This window comes from Ctenopharyngodon idella, chromosome 10, assembly GCF_019924925.1.
Source record: "Ctenopharyngodon idella isolate HZGC_01 chromosome 10, HZGC01, whole genome shotgun sequence".
NCBI lineage: Eukaryota > Metazoa > Chordata > Actinopteri > Cypriniformes > Xenocyprididae > Ctenopharyngodon > Ctenopharyngodon idella.
Window position 1 is genome coordinate 33,208,736 of NC_067229.1, and position 13,817 is coordinate 33,222,552.

At 38.1% G+C, this 13,817-nt stretch overlaps 1 protein-coding gene across 5 annotated transcripts; it reads left to right on the forward strand.

Moving 5' to 3' along the window:
• The first annotated feature begins 610 nt into the window (after window positions 1-610).
• etf1b (eukaryotic translation termination factor 1b) lies at window positions 611-13,503 on the forward strand. 5 transcript variants are annotated; one of them, XM_051907821.1, is made up of 11 exons: window positions 611-797; window positions 1,136-1,244; window positions 2,518-2,693; window positions 2,929-3,068; window positions 6,199-6,337; window positions 6,430-6,620; window positions 6,705-6,834; window positions 6,984-7,154; window positions 7,252-7,316; window positions 11,154-11,301; window positions 12,048-13,503. In XM_051907821.1, the coding sequence occupies exons 2-11, from the start codon at window positions 1,159-1,161 to the stop codon at window positions 12,128-12,130; spliced, it is 1,329 nt and encodes a 442-aa protein (XP_051763781.1). In that variant the 5' UTR covers window positions 611-797; window positions 1,136-1,158; the 3' UTR covers window positions 12,131-13,503. The 5 variants fall into 5 exon arrangements, with proteins under 5 accessions (XP_051763781.1, XP_051763782.1, XP_051763783.1 ...); XM_051907822.1 differs by having other exon boundaries at window positions 623-797; window positions 1,139-1,244; XM_051907823.1 differs by lacking the exon at window positions 611-797 and adding an exon at window positions 2,265-2,375.
• The last annotated feature ends 314 nt before the right edge of the window (window positions 13,504-13,817 follow it).

Genomic DNA, 13,817 nt, shown 5'->3' on the forward strand with positions numbered 1-13,817 from the left:
TTTTATGTAAGATAGAACATGAAAACAACAGGGCTATGTGTGGTAGTACTGAACATTATTATAATGTATTTTCAATATAAAAATAAAATTATGTTGAAAGTTACTGATTGTACTTATTTTTTTATAAAATAATTAATGAAAATCTAATTTAATGTTTGCAAAATAATGTAACATTTTCTCTGGTTGTTATTTAAATAAAGAAACAGGTTTTTGCAGATTTGAAACAAATTAAAAAAACAACAATGTGCTTCCCACAAAGACTGCATCCAAGAGCCCGAGTCATATTTGAGTTGCTTCAAAAGAAATTGACCCATTCTTTCCAATTAAGCCCATTCTTATTATACGATTGTATTATTACTGTTGTTTTTGTGTCATTATTTTCATGACAATTAAGCAATTTTAAAAATACAAAAGAAAAAAAAACAAAATGCATTACAGTAATGAAGGTAAATGTTCATTATGGTAAGGAAAATAATGCGAAACAATATAGCAAAAACAACGCTATAACAACATATCGGAGTGACCCACAGTCATAGTTTCACCCTTTTTTTGTTTGACAGGAAAATCCTCCAATCACACGGCCCCAACTACACCCCCATGCGTGGCGTTTTCAGGAAGTGATACTAAATGGAATTTCTGCCTTTCCCCACGTGAGCCTCCATCGAAGCACCACGCGCAGCAAGACCAAACCGGCTGCTAACGATAAGTATATCACGTCACTGAGAAACAGCGGCGAGCGAGCTCTGGACCACAAAATAACTGCCGTACGGACGCGGCGGAGCGGATCATTCTAGTCTGTGAGTACGCTGCAATAATGTCTGTTGGTAAAAACGCTGCGAGTAATTTAATCCCGTGTTGAAGATAAAATAATTTTGAAAGGATGGTTTTTGCACGAGCGGCGCGTGGCAGCAGGGATGTTCTCGGGCGCGAGAGGCCCGCGCGCAGGGCTGCGTTAGCCAGTTAGCGCATCAAACTTTGGTCGCTCTTTTCTCTTCCACCCACAATAAGCCTTCTTTTAATCAAGTAACAATTCTGTCTGATCTATTCAGATGTCATTGTGAATGATCCGCCTTTAAAATCTCTGATAATTCAAGCACTTCGCGTTAGCAAGCTAAAGTTGGATCCTCTTTTTCAGCAGGTCCAGACAGCGCGAGGAAGATGGCGGACGACCCCAGCGCAGCGGACAGGAACGTGGAAATTTGGAAGATTAAGAAGTTGATCAAAAGCCTTGAGGCGGCTAGAGGGTGAGGCTCGCTTTGTCAGTTCCTCTATATTTGTATACAGGTGTTTAATGACAAACAACACCACCTCTGATGTGCGATTTGATTCGTTCTTTGGGGGGGGGGACCTCATGCTAACCAGCTTGCTAACAGCTGTTGTAGAGAGCAGCATGGTGGACGGAGAACGACACCGCGCATTGTACAGCTCTTTATTTCCAAAATATTGTGTGTTGTATGATAAAGAGCGGGAAATGTTACATGTGGTGTCGTTTGAAATGTCAAGCACCTTCGGAATGACGACTTAAAGCAGACTGGTGGAGGTGACGTGTGCTTTATGGAAGAAACTACTAAATATCCTAGATGTTTTGTTTTTTGTGAAATTATTATTATTATTATTATTAGTTTTATTATTATTATTATTTAAATGTCGGATTTTATCATCACGGTGTGATATGATGTTGTAGTTGTCTTAGTGTGTTAATTCAACCAGTCGCCATGAGGACTTGAATGTTAAAAACATAGTTAAACCCAAAAATTAAATTTCTGTCATTTACTCAACAATTAAGCCTCTATGACTTTCTTTCCATGTATATAAAAATATATAAAATATAAAAGGTCTTACAAAATGTTAAGTGCCAGTCACCATTCATTTTGTTCCATCGTTTTTACTGTCATTGTTTAGTTTATCTTTTTTTTTTTTTTTTTTTTTTTTTTTTTTTACAACATGAATGAAGTGGGGAGCTACCTGTTTAATGCTTACTCAAATGTGCTGAATATACCTTGACAAATATACTCCTAAACAGTTTAGATTGTCAAAGTGTCAAGTTAGCATGATGCTTTTACACTACTGTTCAAGGGAACATTGAATTGATCAAAAGTGACAAAGACATTTATAATGTTACAGAAGATTTCTTTTAAATAAATGCTGTTCTTTTGAACTTTCTATTAGAAGAATTCTGGAAAAAAATTTATTGTTTCCACAAAAATATGCAGCACTGCAACTGTTTTCAACATTGATGATAATAATAAGAAATGTTTCTTCAGCAGCAAATCAGCATATTAGAATGATTTCTCAAGGATCATGTGACACTGAAGACTGGAGTAGTGATGCTGAAAATTCAGCTTTGCCATCACAGGAATAAATTACATTTATAAGTATATTCACATAAAAAAACACTTATTTTAAATTGGAATATTTCACAATGTTCACAAAACAAATCTTACTGACCTCAAACTTTTGAACGGTACTGTATGTTCATGAAAGGGTCTCAGACTGTTATATTCGCCTCTTCCTCAGAAATGGCACCAGTATGATATCCCTCATCATCCCACCCAAGGATCAGATCTCGCGTGTTGCGAAGATGTTGGCCGATGAGTTTGGCACTGCTTCGAACATCAAGAGCAGAGTCAACAGACTGTCTGTGCTGGGAGCCATTACCTCTGTGCAGCAGAGACTCAAACTCTACAACAAAGGTAAATATGTGTGTTTAGTTTCATCTAAGAGCCATTTCACTTCTCGGATGATGGAATTTCATTTTATCCAGCATATTTAACTTTTCCAAAATGGTGCAGTTTAAACATTTACTGGCAGTTGATATACATTTGCTGTGTATGTGTGGGTACGATAGAGCGTGGCGCCTGATTTAATCTTTTCATTAGGTGTGGTCTCTCCTGATCCACTCTCACGAGTTTGCTGTTTATCTTGCAGTGCCTCCTAATGGCCTGGTTGTGTATTGTGGCACCATTGTGACAGAGGAAGGCAAAGAGAAGAAAGTAAACATTGATTTTGAGCCTTTTAAACCAATCAACACATCCTTGTATTTATGTGACAACAAGTTCCATACTGAGGTATATCTATCTATCTATCTATCTATCTATCTATCTATCTATCTATCTATCTCTCTCTCTCTCTCTCTCTCTCTCACACTTGGCATTAACATGTGACCTGTATCTGGATGTTATCCAAATACTCATTGAAAAGACAAGTGTAAAAGCGTTTGTGATTGGAATGTTATTTGACCTGTGTTTCCTGTTATAGAGGTAGTCGAGGACGCATTGTGATCAGATCTCAGTGTAATGTAAATGAAATCTAGCCATCGTATCTGCGTTTACAGGTTAAAGTCATAGGAACCGCTGCATGTAGCTAGGTATTTTTGCGAGACAGTCGAAGACGGATTAGAATGTATGCATTGTCTGTAAAGGATGCACAATTTTCCCACCACATCTGGCAACGATTTCAGACCCATATGCCCTTTTACCATTTTGATCGTGGCATCTATGCAGTGTAGGCCTATTATTTGCAACCAAAATTTTACAAGATTTGAAACTTGTAGCCCGCCGCTGCAAATAGTTTTTAAAAGAAACCCCACCACTTTACACCAGGACCATTTTTCCATTGCAGGCTTATTTTAAATATTGTTTGGGAAACAGAGATCTGATCAGTTATCCAGATACCAGTGGTAGACAGTAATGATGTATTTTTGCGTTGTTACTGTACGTTCTTCAAGTATCTGTACTTTATCTGAGTGTTTATTTTAGGAAACCTTTACTTCACTACATTCCAAAGCATAATATCTTACTTTTTACTCCTACATAAAACTCCTTCATAAAAACATGTCTTTAGTCGTTATTTTAAACTGAAGAAATCGTCACCTGCTCAGATGCAGTAGCGATGTCTGATTCGTGAACGAAGATTCTTTTCAGTTGACCTGTTAGATCAGTTTTGGACCAGTCCGATTTCATCTGTTCTCAAGTCAACAACTCACTCTGATTCAAATGATTCAGTCAGAGAGTCTCCAGTTAGCGATTCACTGAATTCACAAGTTTGACTCAAAAGGTGCTTTTCCACTGCGTGGTATGACTCGGCTCACTTTACTTTGGCTCAGTTTGCTTTTCCATTGCAGTTTAGTACCGCTTCAAAGTGAGTGGGATTATAGACTGATCATTATAGTTGTGCCGTCACCTAGTCCACTGACCACGATATAGCCATTTGTTTTTTCAAGTTGCATGCGACAGTTGTTTAAAGCAAGTCATTTAAAAAAGTTGTGCAAACAAATTATACTGCAGTGGCTGTTGCTGACTATTTAAATGGAAAATTCATGCAAAAATGATAATTACCCCATAATTTACTCACCCTTAAGCTATTCTAGGTGTATGACTTTCTTCTTTCAGCCAAACACTATCAAAGTTATATTAAAAATATTCCAAGCTTTATCATGGGACTGATTGGAGGATGAGATTTTGAAGCCCAAGATGTGCATCCATCGATCATAAAATGTACACCACATGGCTCCGGGGGGTTAATAAAGGCCTTCTGAAGTAAATTGATGCGTTTATCCTTATCCTTATTTGAAACTTTATAAAGTAAAATAATGTGCTTTAGAGCGCGATAGCCATATGCATTTGACTTGCATCTAAAAGTGTTAACTACCGCGAAGCGTTAACTTCTGTGACGTAGTACACAATGCCATGACGTTCTACTCTAGAGGCTGACATTTTTTCAGGAATCCAGCGGGAATCCCACGGGATGGGAAACAATCACTATTAATCACGTGATTGGGACGGGAAAGAATGTTAGCGGGAGTGGGTGGGATCGGGAATCGTAATAATACACACATATAGTTTATATAAATAAACTTTATATTTTAATTTTGAACTCAATTCTAGTTGCCTTGTCTTTTTATGCTCTTCTGTTTGCTTTGATGTGGGTAGAGATAAGTACCGAAACCCGGTATTAAATGGGCCCATGGCTAAATTATGGTGTATCAATAAGCTCTGACGTTAACGGTTCTGCTATCGGTATTGGAGAAATTATGAAGTAAATACACATACATTTATTATTGCTATATAGACATTATCTTGCTAATTCTATCTTGCCAGAGTTGCCAGCTGTTTCTATATGCAGTAATATTAGGACATTTGTCTATGATGCATTTTTGCTATTCTCAATCCAGAAGAGAGATCGCGCTCACGCAGAGAAGCTACAGCGCGCATGCACATTAAAGCCCTGTTTAATTGTGACGATGGAGGAGAGAACTAAACATTCAAACGTCTGCTTACACATCAGGCCTATGATATTAAGCTAATTTGTTTATTATGAGAAAGAAGATATTTGTGGTAAAACTCTTAAAATAGTTGCATTTAGTCTAGCACAACTTCCTTCCTTCACAGCTGTGCGCATTCGTTCCTCCATAAACCCAAACTTAATGTCAGAATTAGCTCAACCGGTGATTGTTGTAAAATGCAGTCTTTACTGTTGCTAAATTGCGATACATGTTTGATAATTATATCAACGTTTTAAAACGTTGTTCTATATTTTTATTATAACTCTGACCGTGTTTGGCTGAAAGAAGAAAGTCATACACCTAGGATGGCTTGAGGGTGAGTAAATTACGAGGTAATTTTCATTCTTGGGTGAACTATCCCTTTAAGGTTTGGTGTCTCGTGTCACAAATCCAGTGATGCTGGTAGTGACGATTCTATCTGACCAATCAGTGATCGACAGTGTTTACATGTCACATTCAAGTGAGGTGGTACTAAAAAAGTACCAGGTACTGTACTCATTGGAAAACCCCCAAAAGTGAGCCGTACCATGCAGTGGAAAAGCACCAAAAATGAGCTAAGAATGGGAGATCCTCGGAGCTTGAGTGCACGTGTGACTGATGGCGTGAAAAGTAAGTTACAAATGCTGAATTTTAGGAATTATTATTGTAAATGAATCATATTTAGGTCATGACTGTCAGTTGTCAGTCTGCTATAAAAGGGTGAGCTGTTTAAGCCCATGGAAATGCTTGAATGAGGATCTGGTTTTATTGGCCATGTCCTGAATGGCTGATCTGCTTGTTTGGATCACTGTCATCGCATGTTAAGTCCAAGTGTAAACTGTCCATCTGTCCATCTATCTATCTATCTATCTATCTATCTGTCTATCTTTCTTGTCAAACATTGTAATGGCTATTATAATTTTGTATGTTCGCAGGCTCTAACAGCTCTGCTGTCAGACGACAGCAAGTTTGGCTTCATTGTGATTGATGGTAGTGGTGCCCTGTTTGGGACTTTACAAGGCAACACAAGGGAGGTGCTGCACAAATTTACTGTGGACCTTCCCAAAAAACACGGTAAACATGTCTTCAAATCGCTTGCTGTGACTCCTTTTGTTCTTTTATAGGATTTTGAATTCACACACTTGTTTCCTCTAACCATCCTCTAGGTAGAGGAGGACAGTCCGCTCTTCGATTTGCACGTTTGAGAATGGAGAAGAGACATAACTATGTGCGTAAAGTAGCGGAGACGGCTGTGCAACTTTTCGTGTCCAATGACAAGGTCAACGTGGCAGGACTGGTTCTCGCCGGATCGGCCGACTTTAAGACGGAGCTCAGCCAGTCAGACATGTTTGATCCAGTATGTTCTCTTAGCATTAAATGATTAGCAAACTTAATTCAGATTTTTGGTTCTTTTCTGACTTTGGTTCTTCTGCACATGTAGAGGTTACAAGCAAAGGTTCTGAAGCTGGTTGACATATCATATGGAGGAGAGAACGGTTTCAACCAGGCCATTGAGCTCTCGGCGGAAGTTCTGTCCAATGTCAAGTTCATCCAAGAAAAGAAACTAATAGGTAGTTAATCCAAGAAGCATTTACAGGCTTGATAAAGGTGATAGACATGCTGGGAACTTTTTTTTTTTTTTTTTAGGCCTAAAACACTGGGCTTTCAGTATTTTTATGGTGCTTTTTTCTTGTGTAGTGACTTGTGTCTCTGATTTCAGGCCGATATTTTGATGAGATCAGTCAGGACACAGGGAAGTATTGTTTTGGAGTGGAAGACACACTCAAAGCACTGGAGATGGGAGCAGTGGAGATTCTTATAGTTTACGAGAACCTGGACACTATGCGTTATGTCCTACGTTGTCATGGAGAAAATACTACACCTGAAAACGGTATGCACACCCTCACTTTTGTACATGCAATTGCACAATATTTGCAAAATATAAAAGGATTCCGTTCTCATTTTAATTTCAATGCTTTTTTTATCAGATGAAAAGATACTCTATCTGACACCAGAACAGGAGAAGGACAAGTCTCATTTCACTGACAAAGAGGTAAGGAAAACCATGTCAACTAAATTCAGATTATTGATTGTGTATGATTTAGCAGATTTTCTTATTTATTATAAAAAGTAGTGCAGATGCTCCAATGGCTGGAACACTTTCCCCTGAGGGACTTTATGGAGTTATAGGGCCATACTCAAGCAAACATTGATGATCTCATGGCCTGAAATGAGACCAGCAGTCTCATTTCAGGCCATGAGATACGGTATCATCAGCCCATTAGTACAAAGCTTACTGCAGTTTTGTTTTGATTTATCAGGATTATGCATTGCAGTTCCTTAAGTATAAGACTACAATGAATATGTAGGTTTCAGTTTCTTAATTTTAGATCTCTATTTCTTAAGCAAATTTGTGACGTCTGACCATGTTAACTCAAATGGCCAGACGTTCTTAGATTCTTTGGATCATTCTCAAGTCATGATGACCTTCAGGTTTCACACGAACATGTGGAGATCATGCAGCTCATTAAAGCAAAAGATTGAAGTGCTACACTTAAAAATAAAGGTTCCAAAGGTTTTTTGTTCTTTCATTGAGGTGTACCTGGTGGGCATTTAAGGTGCGTAATTCCAAAGGTTTACGAGATAAAACTTCTAACTACTTGCAAAAGAATATGGTTTGTAGGGCTGGTTTAATAAATGGATGCGTCGTGATTCGTGGATCGATTCTGAGCTTTTCAAAATGCATTGCGATTCTCTCTCAAATCGATTCTGGGCTTAGTTTTTAATAGCAAATGCTAGGCTAGGTTTTCAACAGCACGCTCAAATGCTCACAAAGAAAAGTGCTGAAGAGCGCTTGTGCATTCAGCTGAGTCTGAAAATGTACTTGCACCTCAGAATGCTTTTATGACTTGAGATTACTTCACAGTGAATGTTCCAAGTGTTTGTTTGTCAGTAGTGCAAACGCGCGGATCGTGCATCAGAAATAGAATGTAGCATCTGTTTGATGTCTGCGAATTGGCGCGTGTCCAGTGTAGACAGAATTACTGATTAAAATGGGTTCTACGTGCTTTTGACGTGATGTTGCGCTATTCGCATCCGTTGTAGACAGTGTAACCTGCCAGTTTACACCAATGCGACTAGAATCGAGGGTGTATCATTTTCATTGCAACGGCTATTATACTTCAGTGTTTTTGTCAGTTTTCTGTAATGCAGCTGCCGAACTTCCAGTGAAAACAAGCGTCTAGCGTTCAGATAACATGCTTTTTCTTGTTTTCTGTAGGAAAAATTAATATGAATGTTTCTTGTTTACTGATTTGGTGCTGTGTTATAATATACGCAATTAAAGTTTCAATGTCAAATTTCTAAAGCGTTTATTTAACTTTAATAAATATTTCTATTCACATAGCTTTCACATTGCTCCTTGAAGCTAATGATAATGATATTTTAACTATTTAGTCAAATCAAATCTGTTATGCGGCATTCAGTGACATTCTTTTTAAATGATATATAGGTGAATCATAGTAGTAATAATATACACCAATATATATATATATATTTTTGTTTTTTTTTTTGTTTTGAAAAAAGTCTCTTATGCCGACCACTGCATTTGTTACAGTAAATACAGTAATATTGTGAAATATCAAAGAACTGTTTTATTTGAATATATTTTAAAAAAAATTTTCCTGTTGCTCCAGTCTTCAGTGTCACATGATCCTTCAGAACTCATGCTAATATGCTGATTTGGTGCTTATAGAACATTTCTTATTTTTAGAGGTGCACTGATCAACCGGCCGATTTTCCTCATGATCGCCCCGGATCGGTGACCGGCCAGTCAGTCTCACGTCTTTCCGATTCCAAGCCGGTCCGTTTTGTTACCAGCGGCACAGGCAATAACATCAGCCGCACGTTCTCGCTCTCTTCTCTCCGACTGCGAAGTGACACACAACCGCCTCCTCTCTCTTACTCGTCTCGTTTGCTCCAGTTAAATTGTGCACATAATGTGCATTATTTTAGTCATTCCCGCAGGTTTTGCACTCACACCAAAAGTGCACGTACCATTGATCTATATTAGTGGAGCGCACAAGCCGCGCACAGTCTGAAACAGTTTGAGTCGCAAGTACCAAAATGAGTGGCTTACTGCGCTTAAACGGTCAAATACATACAAAATTATGTCAAAATGCCCGTCTTGGTGAGTGTTTAGTTAAACACCGTCAGTTTTGGAACGTTAAATAGTTGAGGAGAACACATGTTGTGTAACATTTGTATTTGGTCTGTGCATAAACTCTTAAAGTGATAGTAGTCCAATATTCCTGCTGCTGTCTGTCATGTTAATCAAAGAACAAAAGACAAAGAAAATCACATTCTGCTCTTGACTGAATACATTTTATAACTTTAATGGTAAGCATTAATCTGTATTTAATTTTTACAATGAAGACTACAGAAATTAATCAAATGTAAAATTAAATAAATTAATTTTACATTTCCATTAATTTTACATAATTAAATATTTATTTAAAATAAAACTTTGTATTGAAGAAGTAGATTTTTGTTTGTATATGTTGTCAGTTATAGTTCTTAGAAAATCGAAATTGCAAAAATCAGTATCGGCAGATCACGCTAACAAAAAATCGGAATCGGTCAAGAAAATTGCAATTAGTGCATCTTTACTTATTTTATTACTAGCTGAAAATAATAATCAACAGTATTCAGGGAAGACAATATTTGATGGGGGCAGTAAGGGACCTAGATAATGGGGAGGGGGGCGCTGACCCAAAAAAGGTTGAGAACCACCAATAGATGAACCATTTTTGGGTTTCCTAAAGAAACTTTCTTTGAACAGTTCTTAAAGGGGTAGTTCACCCAAAAATGAAATTCTGTCATCATTTACTCACCCTCAGGTTGTTCCAAACCTATGTAAATGTCTTTGTTCTGCTGAACACAAAGGAGGATATTTGTAAGAATGTCAGTAACCAAACAGGAAAAATAAATACTATGGTAGTCAATGGGGAATGAGATCTGTTTGGTTACTGATGTTCTTCCAAATATATTCCTTTGTGTTCAGCAGAACAAAGACATTTATATAGGTTTGGAACAACCTGAGTGTGAGTTAATGACAGAATTTTCATTTTTGGGTGAACTATCCCTTTAAAAGTTTTTTTTTTTTTTTTTTTTTAATTTTGAAATGGCAATTTCAAGGCGTATAACATTTTTGGAAAATAAATAAACCCAGAAAGTTTTGAAAAAGCCATGGAAATTTGTTTTAGAAATGTCTGTATGAAAAGTTTAATCGGGGCCTGAATTTTAGCACGTGATTGCGAATAATGCAGTGTTTTACTCATTTCCGCAGGTTTCATGCTTATGTGGGAAATTACCGCAAATATTTATTCACTACAACGTAGTTTAGATGAGTAGATGAATCCACACAGAAAATCAGATCAAATCAGTAATTTGAAAACAGCTTAAATGATTTAGCGGTACAGCATCTTCTCTCTTTCTCTCCTTCGCTCTCTTTCTCTCATATTATAATGCCCAAATGGCTTCATCAGCACATCGTGTCTGCACTACAAGCATGCTGCGATACAAGACATTAGCTTGCGTTTCAGGACAGTTAATAAAATTGTGACATGCCCAATTGACCAGTGTTGCATAATCACACAACTTCATCATTGCACTTTTTTAAAGTCTTGCCAATTTAAACATTCTAGTGATTTTTAAGTATACGTAAACGGTAAACCGAAAGAAAACGTGTATCAGTGTTGGATCCGTGCATTCACTACATGCACACTTGGTTGTACTGATCGCTTGTCCCTTTTGTGTAATATTTACTTTGCACTACAACCAGTGTGTGATGATGTATAATGCTAACAGGACCGTATTTGTTTGTTTTTAGACAGGTCAGGAGCATGAGCTGATCGAGAGCATGCCACTGCTTGAGTGGTTCGCCAATAACTACAAGAAGTTTGGGGCCACGCTGGAAATCGTTACAGACAAAAGTCAGGAGGGCTCGCAGTTTGTGAAAGGCTTCGGAGGCATCGGTGGTAAGTAGTCTCCACATATTATGATTTTGTTAGGAAATTGAAAAATATTATATTAATACAGTGTTTCCCACAGGATTTTTATGTAATTGTGGTGGATGGACCTTGGTCCCTCTAGGAGGGTCCGGGGGGTGCATGCCATTTTAAAAATTTTGTACATTTTAATGTTAAATTCATCAATCTGGAGCACTTTGAGAGTGCAAAATTTAGAGCTCCAACCCATAATTAGTGTGAAAATTAAACACGAAAAGTCTGTGCATTGACTTTGCTTGTACCTGAACTTGTGGGGAAAAATGGTTAACAAACTAAATGCGTCTCATTACAAATCTAGTGAAATGCTGTAATAGTCAACTATGCAAATGTGAAAATGATGCGTAACTGGTGCATACTAAACTGAGCGCATACAGAGATGGAGTTCACTGCATTCATTCAATGTGAACTGAGACGCAGAGCTGATCTTGTGCGGATCGCGTGAGCGAAGTGCGCAATTCTCTTTGAGCAGCGCAAACTGTCTTTTTTGCGATTTGATAAGGACACAAAGCCTTATCTCACTTTCAGTTTTAGTTTGCTTGACAGCAATGGCACAAAATATGACATTAAAGACCTTTTATATTATTATGAGAATGGATAATGAATGGTAAGCGCTGAAATCTATTTGTGGCGGTCAGTGTTGATATTGTGGTGGGCCGCCACAAATAAATGAATGTATGGGAAACACTGCAATAATATAATTTTTCTTTTTCTTTCAGGAATCTTGAGGTACCGGGTGGATTTCCAAGGCATGGAGTACCAGGGAGATGATGATGAGTTCTTTGATTTAGATGACTACTAGGTAGTCGGGACTGACACACAATTCAAATATAAGATTTCCCCCCCTTCACCTACCCCGCAAACGGCAGGGGAGCGAAGGAGATCGAATCAGCAGGAGGGAGAATAAGAATTTGAGAAGATGGCGGATGGTCTGCGTGTCCCTGGCTTTAGAATACAGCGACTCCATCTCTGGACTGGAAGAGGCAGAGTTTTCTCCTCTCCACTAATTAGCAGGTCATCGCAACAGCATGGCCATGGCCCGTCTGCCTGTCCTGCCTCAGCTCTTCACAAAACACTCTAGGCTTTCAGATCTACTTTTTCTTCCCTTCTAATCTCACTCCTTTCTTCCTTTTGCCTCTCCTTTTATAATGGCATCTGCTGCTGTTGTATTTTATTCAAAATGTATTATATTTTCTCTTATTCAGTGTATGAAGAAAGCAGTAGCAAACTATTAGAGCAGTACTGCTTACCTAGCCACCTCAAGCCCATTGCCAGGCCTGCGTTTTAATTTCCTGGTTAGCCCAGACTTGATTTGTTGCCTTGTTTCTGCTGTAAACCAGTGTGGTGGTGATGCACTCTGAGCCAGCGGTACACCCTGCTCCTCCCATCACATTGTGCCCACGTTGAGGCGTGTCTTGCTCTCAAATGGACCATATTAGTAACTGGACCCATCCCTCCATGAAGACAAAGAACCGTCTTTTACAGTACATTTCCCTCACTTGTTTTCCTCAGCCCCCAGGAGATGCTACTTCTCGAAATAAACTATATATGAGTGCCTGAATTTTGCAGTTTGTGAGATGTGAGCACAGTGTACCAGCATCTGGACCCTAACTTTCAGCCTCCTGCTGTTTCCGAACATAAAATCTTAGCTCAAGCCTTCAGCACTCATTGGTATACTGCGGCTTTACCGGCAGAACACATGCATGGGAATGTCCTTAGGGACCGATTATGGGGTGGGGGGTTACTGTGTTAACTGTGATGTGTGAGTGAATATATGTCAGTTTGGCTGTTTAATTCCCTTTTAGAAGTCACATCCCTGAGCCTGTGACCTGCCACAGACTACAAGCCTCTAATTTCTTTCCATTTTGTCCAGTCATATTTTAATAGCAGATTGGTTTTTAGAAAGACAAGCTGCAAATCAATGATATTTTGGACCTTTAACAATTACGGCATGGTTGGTGTTCTGGCGCCTACTAAAACGAACAGATAACCTGATAATGTAAAAGGAGGAAAAAAAGAAGAAAAGGAAAAGAAAAAAAAAATCCAAAAAACGGGCCCACATTATTTTAGCAGATATTATGTTGTATATTTTCTCATTTTCTTTGATCCATCACTATTTTGTATAAATCATTTGTTACATCTGGACAGACATTAAACGTTCTCATTGTTTGCAAATTGCACTTATAGCTTGTTTATTTTGCAATGCTATTTTATCTTGATTCTGAGTTTTATAGGTTCAAAGTTTGAAAAGATTATTTCACCTGTCAAGTTAACACGTGCAGATTGAGGCGAAAGTCAATTAATTCAAAGCAATATAAAGGGAAGGTGAAGGTAGATGTTTTCCGGTGCATTCAGAATTTCTGGTGCATTTAAAAAATTGTTTAGATCTACTTATTGCTTCTAGCGTAGTTGTCACCAGCATACAATCAAGGAATATTTTTAATATGTGAATCATTGGGGATAACCCCATTCTTTACCCTAGCACCAGA

What these genes read in the sequence shown, in the direction of transcription:
- etf1b (XM_051907821.1), top strand. Translation starts at nt 1,159, where the DNA reads ATGGCGGACGACCCCAGCGCAGCGGACAGGAACGTGGAAATTTGGAAG. An exon ending in AGCCTTGAGGCGGCTAGAGG is followed by an intron (nt 1,245 to 2,517) that starts GTGAGGCTCGCT and finishes CCTCTTCCTCAG; the next exon opens with AAATGGCACCAGTATGATAT. An exon ending in GGACCTTCCCAAAAAACACG is followed by an intron (nt 6,338 to 6,429) that starts GTAAACATGTCT and finishes ACCATCCTCTAG; the next exon opens with GTAGAGGAGGACAGTCCGCT.